At 38.1% G+C, this 11,475-nt stretch overlaps 1 protein-coding gene across 2 annotated transcripts in view; it reads right to left on the bottom strand.

The window, feature by feature from the left end:
• Positions 1–996: 996 nt before the first annotated feature.
• The window catches only part of LOC115415898 (tubulin-specific chaperone cofactor E-like protein), a 40,272-nt gene continuing 29,793 nt past the window's right edge, over positions 997–11,475 (bottom strand). For both annotated transcript variants that reach the window (XM_030129569.1, XM_030129568.1), the window contains one exon: positions 997–1,698. In XM_030129569.1, coding sequence (XP_029985429.1) covers positions 1,353–1,698 — 346 coding nt within the window. In that variant the 3' untranslated portion in view covers positions 997–1,352. The remainder of the gene's footprint in view (positions 1,699–11,475) is intronic.

Below are 11,475 nucleotides of genomic sequence, written 5' to 3'. Positions count from 1 at the left end.
TTTGGAAAGGTGGGGGTTGGATTTTCTTTTTTCCTCCTTGTAGAAGCCAATAATGTAATAACAAGTGATGATGTAATAACGGCCGATAACGTAATGAATCTGCCATTTTTAAAATGTAACAGGCCAATAACGTAATATCTGGCAAATAACGTCACAAAAGTCCTGAATCGATAACGTAATAGCTTTTGGCCAATAACGTTATAACTTATTACGTTATTGGCTCGGTTATTACATTTGCAAAGAATTTTTTTTTTTTTATCAGGCCAATAACGTAATAATCAGCCAATAAGTTATAATGTTATTGGTAGAGCTGTAAGAAAATATCGGTTCTTCAATACAACGCGATATTTCATTTCGCAATACTATATCAATGTTAAAAAGTACTGTATGGATATTTGTAGGTATTTATTCAAATGCAGATATTGTGGAGGTTCATTTTTGGGTTTCTTTGTTTTTTTCTTTTTTGTTTCTATTTGATTTATTCTTCTTTCACACTCTTTTATTCAATAATGTTGGTTCCTTTGTTTGGATTGAACTCCAATCCTGTTCTGATGTTAGTTGTGAACTAATAGAATCTGAACATTTGAACAGGATCTGAAACTGGAATGTCTGTAAAACAGAATTTCAGTTTGAACACAGTTGGAACATTTGCTGATAGAACATTAGATCCTGTTGGGATCAAATACAAATGTGTTTAGGACTTGTGCAGATTTCTGCTGGAATTCAATTCTTCAAGGAAATAATCATTAAAAAAGAGAAACAAACAAAAAAATTGCTTTTTTTTTTTTTTTAACAGAATCATGACATATCGTATGGTGATCCTAGTGTTGTGGTTTGTATCATATCACCAGATTCTTGCCGAACCACAGCCTTAGTTATTGGCCAAAAGTTATTACATTATTGGTTCAGGACTTTTATTACGTTATTGGCTTATTACATTTTAAAAATGTTAAATTTATTACGTTATCAGCTGTTATTACATTACTGGCTTCTACACTCCTTAAAGGGACAGTTGTCATTCTGTGGTTTCCAGGAACGTGTTTTACATGAGATGTGAACTGCATTTTTAGCTTAAGCTGCAAAACAGCAAATGTAGGATGTGCACTCCAGATAAGTCTGTGTGAATCTGCAGATCCTCTGTGCAACATCTATACTCCTGTATAAATTTCTTCAACACAACGGGCAGCAGATGTGTTTACATTCAAGGTTGAGAATTCTAACCCTTTTTTCTTTTTTGTTTTTTTAAAGCTGTAGGTCAGTTCAGTGTCAGTATGTGTTCACTCTCTAACATTAACGTCCCTTTAACCCGACACTGTCCAAACCTGTGGACTCAAAGGTGGGAGGAGCTGGACTCAAAGGTGGGCGGAGCTGCAGCGGCTCTTGGCTTTGGGCACCACCAGGATCTCGTCTCCGTCTCGGATGCCGTAGGAGTGCAGCGCTCTGCAGCCCACCTTCAGCTCCTCTGGTCCCACCACCGCACACATCTCCCTGTTGATGTAGAAGAGGCGGATGCCGTTGGACGGCAGCTGCAGCACGGCCTTCAGCTGCTTCTTCAGTTCCCCCACCGTCTGTTCCAGGTGCAGGCTGACCACCTCCAGACGCTCCCCCCAGCGCACCTCCACCCTGGTGCAGCGGGGGCTCAGGTCCACCTCAGCCAGAGGGGCCAAGTGTCCATATTTGGACACCAGGATGTGGTACCTGAGGATGAAGGAAGCACCACTCCAGTCAGATCACTGAACAAACCAGTTCTGTTGTGACATCTTGGTTCAGTTGCACCAAACACACACACACATGCGCGCGCACGCACACACACACACACACACACACACACACACACACACACACACACACACCCCTGTAGCATGCCTGGTATCTTCCGTATACACTCTGAAAATTGTCACCACGTCAGCGTTGTCACCCCATTCACTCACAGATGGCGGCAGTTTTTAAAACCCCCACATCCACATTCCACAGTCGAGTGGACACAGAAGAGCGTAGGAAGCGTCAGAGCCACCGCTCATAGACACCACACAGTACGGCCGTTAATCCTGCCACTATGTCTACTTAATCGTCAATATCGCTTCCAAACTACATTCACCTCCGCTGGTTCATCCCATCCATTCATTCCTCTGCATCAGAAGCCGGTCATCCTTTCATACCAGTACTCCAGCAGCCATAACCTGGACCGGATTCCAAACTGACTGGACTGGACTGACTGACTGACTAAACAACAGAGCAATGAAGATGGGGTGTGAGTAAAATCTTTTTTTTTTTTTTTGTTTTTTTTGTTTTCTCTAAAGCCCTGAATTGGAACTGTGCACTTGGGTTTTTTTTTTATAAAGTTCGTGGATAAACTGAATTGTTTTTTTTCTTCTCATGATGAACTGATCTAAAACCAGAGTGGATGAACTGAATCTTATATATATATATATATATATATATATATATATATATATATATACACATATATATATATATATACACATATATATATATATACACATATATATATATATATATATATATATATATATATATATATACACATATATATATATATATATATATATATATATATATATATATATATATATACACATATATATATATATATATATATATATATATATATATATATATATATATATATATATATATATACTGAGAAACTGTGGAAAACCCGGAGCAGAATTTTTTGTCTAAATGAACTGAACTGTTTTTTTTTTTTTTTTTCTTTTTCTTCTAAAAGACTGAAACAAACCCTAAAGTGGGAATTTTGAGTTTGATTTTGCTTGGTTGATGGATTTTGTTGAGTTTGGACTTTGGGGGGGAAACTGGGTGTTTGAATTTGTGAGTTTTGGTGCAATCCATGTTCAGTACATGATTTTGAATTTTAAATGGTTTAAATGTGTGATTTCTTTTTCTGTCATTTAATGTGTAGGGTGTTTGTTTAACGTAGACTGGCATCTGCTGTGTGGTTTGAGGTACGACAAACAGACAAAAAACTGAACTGACTTTACATCTTAAATGTCAGGAGAGAGACCTGGCTGGCACCCCTTAAACAATCAATATAACAAAATAATATACAAACTGAAAAAAAGATAGATAGATAGATAGATAGATAGATAGATAGATAGATAGATAGATAGATAGATAGATAGATAGATAGATAGATAGATAGATAGATAGATAGATAGATAGATAGATAGATAGATAGATAGATAGATAGATAGATAGATAGATACTTTATTGATCCCAAGGGAAATTCAAGTATTCATTAGGGCTGTGTATCGGCAAGAATCTGGTGATAGGATACAAATCACAATACTAGGATCACCATACGATAAATCATGATACTGTTAAAAGAGCAATTTTTCTTTTGTTTCTTTTTTTTAAATGATTATTTCCTTGAAGAATTGAATTCCATCATAAATCTGCACAAATACTAAACACATTTTTATTTGATCCCAACAGGATCTAATGTTCTATCAGCAAATGTTCAAACTGTGTTCAAACTGAAATTCTGTTTTACAGACATTCCAGTTTCAGATCCTGTTCAAATGTTCAGATTCTATTAGTTCACAACTAACATCAGAACAGGATTTGAGTTCAATCCAACAAAGGAACCAACATTATTGAATAAAAGAGTGTGAAATAAGAAGAAATAAAATATAAACAAAGAAAAACAAAAATGAACCTCCACCATATCTGCATTTGAATAAATACCTACAAATATCCATACAGTACTGTGAAATAAAATATCACGATATATTGCAGAACTGATATTTTCTTACACCTCTAACCGTAACATGAAATTTTCATATGGTTACATCTCTAATTACACACAGGGGGTGCCCCACCTGGACTGACACCCCCCCACAGTTTTACTACACCACCACCCTCAGTGGGACCAGCAGAAACAGGGTTTAGGAACCAGTGGGTTTAGGAACCAGTGGGTTTAGGAACCAGTGGGTTTAGGAACCAGTGGTAGCAGCAGGTTTAGCGTTGCTTTAACGGGGACAGAACCCTGGAGTTTTATCCGTGAGAAAAGCTGTGCGCTGCCTCTGGGGAACGTGTGTTGGAGATAAGGAGCGAGGAACGATTAAATAAAATCCCGGTAAAAGGGCCTGTGCTTTCAAAGCTACTGTAACAGCTGGGCCAATCAAAGCAATTTCCCTTCCCTCCCCTAAAGTCCCCCACAAAGCCGGTCCCCCCAGGCCTGGGCTTTCTGGCCCAAACTCTTGGTCCGCCCTGGGAATTGTCCTGTGAGGCTGCAGTGTACAAAGTGCCATTCTAAGAGAAGCCATTTGACTAAAAGGCTTCATTTAAGGCTAAATAAGAGGTTAGAATGGGACAAATACTGCTGCAGGTGAGAACCGGCCAACGATCCCATTGTCTTTTCCAAAATTCTTCTGTAATGGACGGTTAAGTAGCGGCAGAAACAACAGCTCTGTGGTCTGGGTAAAGACCTGCTTTTGCTGGTTTGTTCTCCTCTAGTGTCTCATTTACTCAACTCTCACTCCTCCAGTTGAAAGATGACCTGCTTAAAAAGTGAAAAGTTGATTTCCCTGGACAGTCCAACTCTCCTGTTTCTGTTTCAAACCCCGTCTACGATTTCACCTGTTGCTTTTCAAACTAATTCTTCCTGTCCAACCACCTAGGTTATTATCGTTAACGAAAACTAACGAAATGACCAAAACTAGAATTGTGAAAACATTTTCATTAACTGAAATAAATAAAAACTGTAATTAAAAGAAAAACCATAACTAACTGAAACTGTATTGTGTGTTTACAAAACTAACTAAAACGGATAAAAATTCTGGATCAAATTCCCTTGGTTTTGGTCTTTGTCAATGTCAGATTGATGTTAAATGGATTTCTTTGTCTCTCTCAGTTTTCTGTGCTGTCTCCATACGACACTTTTTGCTCCGTCACTTGTGTTCACTTGTGGTTTCCAGTCGTCTTCTGGTCCCCACTCTACCTGGAAACATGGAGACTAAAGCAGCAGAGTCCTGTCTGGGATTGATTTGAATAGGAGCACAGAGAAGAAGAGAAAAGAGATCACTGAACTACAACTGAACTACAACTGAACTACAACTGAACTACAACTGAACTACAACTAAACTACAACTGAACTACAACTAAACTACAACTGAACTACAACTGAACTACAACTAAACTACAACTGAACTACAACTGAACTACAACTGAACTACAACTAAACTACAACTGAACTACAACTAAACTACAACTAAACTACAACTGAACTACAACTAAACTACAACTGAACTACAACTGAACTACAACTAAGTATTTAGAAAAAAATGAAAACTAATAAAAACTATCAAACCTGCTCTAAAAACGAATTAAAACGAACTGAATTAGAGAAAAAAAAGTCCAAACTAAATAAAACTAAACTAGAATGAAAAATCCAAAACTATTATAATTAGGGCTGTGTATCGGCAAGAATCTGGTGATACTATACAAATCACAATACAGGGGTTGGACAAAATAATGGAAACACCTTCACCTCAAGATGATAATGCCCCAATCCATACAGCTAGAATTGTTAAAGAATGGCATGAGGAACATTCTAATGAAGTTGAGCATCTCGTATGGCCGGCACAGTCCCCAGACCTCAACATTATTGAGCATTTATGGTCAGTTTTAGAGATTCAAGTAAGACGTCGATTTCCACCGCCATCGTCTCTAAAAGAGTTGGAGGGTATTCTAACTGAAGAATGGCTTAAAATTCCTTTGGAAACAATTCACAAGTTGTATGAATCAATACCTCGGAGAATTGAGGCTGTAATTGCCGCAAAAGGCGGACCTACACCATATTAAATTATATTTTGTTGATTTTTTAAGGTGTTTCCATTATTTTGTCCAACCCCTGTACTGTTAAAAAGGCAATTTTTTAGTGGTTTTGTTTCATTTTTTAAATGATTATTTGCTTGAAGAATTGAATTCCAGCAGAAATCTGCACAATTACTAAACACATTTGTATTTGATCCCAACAGGATCTAATGTTCTATCAGCAAATGTTCAAACTGTTCAAACTGAAATTCTGTTTTACAGACATTCCAGTTTCAGATCCTGTTCAAATGTTCAGATTCTATTAGTTCACAACTAACATCAGAACAGGATTTGAGTTCAATCACAACACAGGAACCAACATTATTGAATAAAAGAGTGTGAAATAAGAAGAAATAAAATAGAAACAAAAAGCAAAAATGAACCTCCACAATATCTGCATTTGAATAAATAATAATAGTTCAATCCCAACAAAGGAATGAACAATATTGAATGAAACAGTGTTAAATAATAAATAAAATATAAACAAAAAAAAGAACCTCCACAATATCTGCATTTGAATAAATACCTACAAATATCCATAAAGTACTTTCTAAAATACATACAGTATTGTGAAATGAAATATCGTGATATATTGCAGAACTCATACTTTCTTACAGCCCTAATTCGAACCTGTCCAACCACCATTTGCTTTCTTTCATTTCTGTCCCTATTTTGCGACAGTTGAGGTATTATCAGTTTGATTTATGATTGGAGGCTGAGTTTGTATTTACTCAAAGGCAACCGGTGTCAGATGTGACACAGATCACACCCCCCCCAGGGGCCCCTGGGGGGGGGGGTCTGATCTTTGGGGGTAGGAAGGCCACAGCCCCGTCCAATGGGAAAGCAGATAGTGGAGTGTAGTGAGCGTGTCGGACACCGCCATAACAGCACACAGTGCCACGCTGATCCCTCACCTCCGTACGAACACTGAGAAACTGGCACTGGTCCAAACCACCCAGAGTCACCGCCGACCCACCGTGACACGGGAGAGCCGTTCAGGAAAAGCACGCAAATGCCCTCGGATGGCCGCGAGGAAGTATGACAGCCGCCATCCAACAGCGTTATCCCGTCTCCAGTGACCACAGGAAACATATCAATCCCTCAACTTAAGATTTGAGACGGACAGAGGAGGTGTATACATAAAAAAACAGCGCTAGCCGCCGTATCGGTTTTCCAATCAGAGAATTCCCGGCACAAAGGCCTCATTGAGCAGCCGGAGACTGGTGGCATTGTCTCCCAAAGGTTAGTTTCCCCCAGTCAGGGACTACACCTTCCTTCACAAACCCCTCCCCAACATTCTGCTCAGGTTAAGTGGAATTCAGACGCTGAGCAGCACAAGCAATCACTTCAGCGCCGCCACGGCCCCGAGCTGGGACGACCAAAAAACACGTATACGGCCCTGGAAATGGACTGGAGACCAAGACGGGAACAGGGTGACAGACGGGGCTGGGGCTGTTGGTACCAGGGTTACAGATGGGGCTGTTGGTACCAGGGTTACAGACGGGGCTGTTGGTACCAGGGTTACAGACGGGGCTGTTGGTACCAGGGTTACATATGGGGCTGTTGGTACCAGGGTTACAGACGGGGCTGTTGGTACCAGGGTTACAGACGGGGCTGTTGGTACCAGGGTTACAGACGGGGGTTCAGATGCAGGAGCCTCATTATTGGCTCAGGTCAATTTGTACAGGATTCTAAACTCTAACTCTGTGAATAAACTCTAACTGTGAATAAACTCTAACTCTGTGAATAAACTCTAACCCTGTCAATAAACTCTAACCCTGTGAATAAACTCTAACTCTGTGAATAAACTCTAACTCTGTGAATAAACTCTAACCCTGTGAATAAACTCTAACTGTGAATAAACTCTAACTTTGTGAATAAACTCTAACTCTGTGAATAAACTCTAACTGTGAATAAACTCTAACTCTGTGAATAAACTGTAACTGTGAATAAACTCTAACTCTGTGAATAAACTCTAACTGTGAATAAACTCTAACCCTGTGAATAAACTCTAACTGTGAATAAACTCTAACTCTGTGAATAAACTCTAACTCTGTGAATAAACTCGAACCCTGTGAATAAACTCTAACTCTGTGAATAAACTCTAACCCTATGAATAAACTCTAACCCTGTGAATAAACTCTAACTCTGTGAATAAACTCGAACCCTGTGAATAAACTCTAACTGTGAATAAACTCTAACTCTGTGAATAAACTCTAACTCTGTGAATAAACTCGAACTGTGAATAAACTCTAACTCTGTGAATAAACTCTAACCCTGTGAATAAACCCTAACTGTGAATAAACTCTAACTCTGTGAATAAACTCTAACTCTGTGAATAAACTCTAACCCTGTGAATAAATTCTAACTGTGAATAAACTCTAACTCTGTGAATAAACTCTAACCCTGTGAATAAACTCTAACTCTGTGAATAAACTCTTACTGTGAATAAACTCTAACTCTGTGAATAAACTCTAACCCTGTGAAAAAACTCTAACCCTGTGAATAAACTCTAACTCTGTGAATAAACTCTAACTGTGAAAAAACTCTAACTGTGAATAAACTCTAACTCTGTGAATAAACTCTAACTGTGAATAAACTCTAACTCTGTGAATAAACTCTAACTCTGTGAATAAACTCGAACTGTGAATAAACTCTAACTCTGTGAATAAACTCTAACTGTGAAAAAACTCTAACTGTGAATAAACTCTAACTCTGTGAATAAACTCTAACTGTGAATAAACTCTAACTCTGTGAATAAACGCTAACTGTGAATAAACTCTAACTCTGTGAATAAACTCTAACTGTGAATAAACTCTAACTCTGTGAATAAACTCTAACTGTGAATAAACTCTAACTCTGTGAATAAACTCTAACTGTGAATAAACTCTAACTCTGTGAATAAACTCTAACTCTGTGAATAAACTCTAACTCTGTGAATAAACTCGAACTGTGAATAAACTCTAACTCTGTGAATAAACTCGAACTGTGAATAAACTCTAACTCTGTGAATAAACTCTAACTGTGAAAAAACTCTAACTGTGAATAAACTCTAACTCTGTGAATAAACTCTAACTGTGAATAAACTCTAACTCTGTGAATAAACGCTAACTGTGAATAAACTCTAACTCTGTGAATAAACTCTAACTCTGTGAATAAACTCTAACTGTGAATAAACTCTAACTCTGTGAATAAACTCTAACTGTGAATAAACTCTAACTCTGTGAATAAACTCTAACTCTGTGAATTAACTCTAACTGTGAAAAAACTCTAACTGTAAATAAACTCTAACTCTGTGAATAAACTCTAACTCTGTGAATAAACTCGAACTGTGAAAAAACTCTAACTGTGAATAAACTCTAACTCTGTGAATAAACTCTAACTGTGAATAAACTCTAACTCTGTGAATAAACGCTAACTGTGAATAAACTCTAACTCTGTGAATAAACTCTAACTCTGTGAATAAACTCTAACTGTGAATAAACTCTAACTCTGTGAATAAACTCTAACTGTGAATAAACTCTAACTCTGTGAATAAACTCTAACTCTGTGGTGTTCAGACCTGAACATGTTTTCTCTGTGTATATCATAATGAATATTGTAAATTGTATTTCTATTCTTGACGTGTTCATAGTTTTACACAGTAATAAACAGAGTACCTCCGTTGCCATGGTAACTAACTTTAGCCCTACTTCCTGTCATGGATGGATGATGTTCTGTCAGTGGCTGCTGCTGCTGCTGCTGGATAACCTGATAAACAGTCCATATCAGACGCATTAGCCTGGACATTAACACTAATACTCATCACACTGGGTTGACTGTGCATTTTGTACATGTGTATATTGTGTATTATTGTATTATTTGCTATCAGTTTCATGTTCTTTGCTGTGCATCACAGCGTTAACAGCACCCTCTACAGTCATCCCCAAATTATTTACGTAGAGAAATGTGGTTAAAGGACATGATAGTTTCATCTGATGACACCAGACTGTAATGGAGTCATGAACGCTGTCAGTGAGATGAAAACAGTCCTCAAATGGAACAGAGCTTCAGCCTCAGCTTTGGTCTGTTCACTGGAAATTCATACGCAGACCAAGGTTATTATCGTTAATGAAAACTAACGAAACGACCAAAACTAGAATTATAAAAAAATTTTCGTTAACTGAAATAAATAAAAACTATAATTAAAAGAAAAAAAACCCTTAACTAACTGAAACTGTATTGTGTGTTTATAAAACTAATTAAAACGGATAAAAATTACGAATAAAATTCCCTTCGTTTTCGTCTTTGTCAACGTTGGATTGATACGTAATTGATTTATTTCACTCAAGCAATTTTATCTGCTGTCACCATATGATATTTAACGGTCCTATCTGGGATTAATTTGAATATGACGGAGAAGAAGAGAAAGGATATAAAAAACCCCTAAAACTAAACTAAAACTAAGCATTTAGAAAAAAACGAAAACTAATAAAAACTAACAAACCTGCTCTAAAAACAAATTAAAACGAACTGAATTAGAGAAAAAAAGTCCAAACTAAATCAAACTAAACTAGAATGAAAAATCCAAAACTATTAGGACCTTGGTACAGACGCACAACAGACTACAACCTGGTGTCACTGACCAATCAGAATGAAGCATTCAGGAACGTCATAACTGTTCTCCTCTGTTCTGTCTTGTGTTGTGTGAAGGTGGTAGAATAACCATACGCAGAGTTAGACAAATGATGATCTGTCCCCAGTGGAAGTGCACTGGACTGTATGACACTGACAAACTGATATTCTTTATAATTATTCATACAGTACAGGCCAAAGGTTTGGACACACCTTCTCATTCTTTGCATTTTCTTTATTTTCATGACTATTTTCATTGTAGATTCTCACTGAAGGCATCAAAACTATGAATGAACACATGTGGAATTATGTACTTAACAAAAAAGTGTGAAATAACTGAAAACATCTCTTATATTCTAGTTTCTTCAAAGTATCCACCCTTAGCTCTGATGACTGCTTTGCACACTCTTGCCATTCTCTTGATGAGCTTCCAGAGGTAGTCACCTGAAATGGTTTCCTAACAGTCTTGAAGAAGTTCCCACAGATGCTTAGCACTTGTTGGTCCTTTTGCCTTCACTCTGCGGTCCAGCTCACCCCAAACCATCTCGACTGGGTTCAGGTCCGGTGACTGTGGAGGCCAGGTCATCTGGCGCAGCACTCCATCACTCTCCTTCTTGGTCAGATATCCCTCACACAGCCTGGAGGTGTGTTTGGGGTCATTGTCCTGTTGAAACATAAATGATGGTCCACCTAAACGCAGACCGGATGGAATGGCGTGTCACTTCAGGATGCTGTGGTAGCCATGCTGATTCAGGTTGCCTTCAATCTTGAATAAATCCCCAACAGCGTCACCAGCAAAGCACCCCCACACCATCACACCTCCCCCTCCATGCTTCACGGTGGGAACCAGGCATGTAGCATCCATCCGTTCACCTTTTCTGCGTCGCACAAAGACACGGCGGTTGGATCCAAAGATCTGAAATTTGGACTCATCAGACCAAAGCACAGATTTCCACTGGTCTAATGTCCATTCCTTGGGTTTCTTGGCCCAAATAAATCTCTTGT

The sequence above is a fragment of the Sphaeramia orbicularis genome, unplaced genomic scaffold (assembly GCF_902148855.1).
Source record: "Sphaeramia orbicularis unplaced genomic scaffold, fSphaOr1.1, whole genome shotgun sequence".
In the NCBI taxonomy this organism is placed as follows: domain Eukaryota; kingdom Metazoa; phylum Chordata; class Actinopteri; order Kurtiformes; family Apogonidae; genus Sphaeramia; species Sphaeramia orbicularis.
The sequence above is the reverse complement of the archived record's forward strand: the minus strand, read 5'-3'. Positions and strand labels throughout refer to the sequence as shown.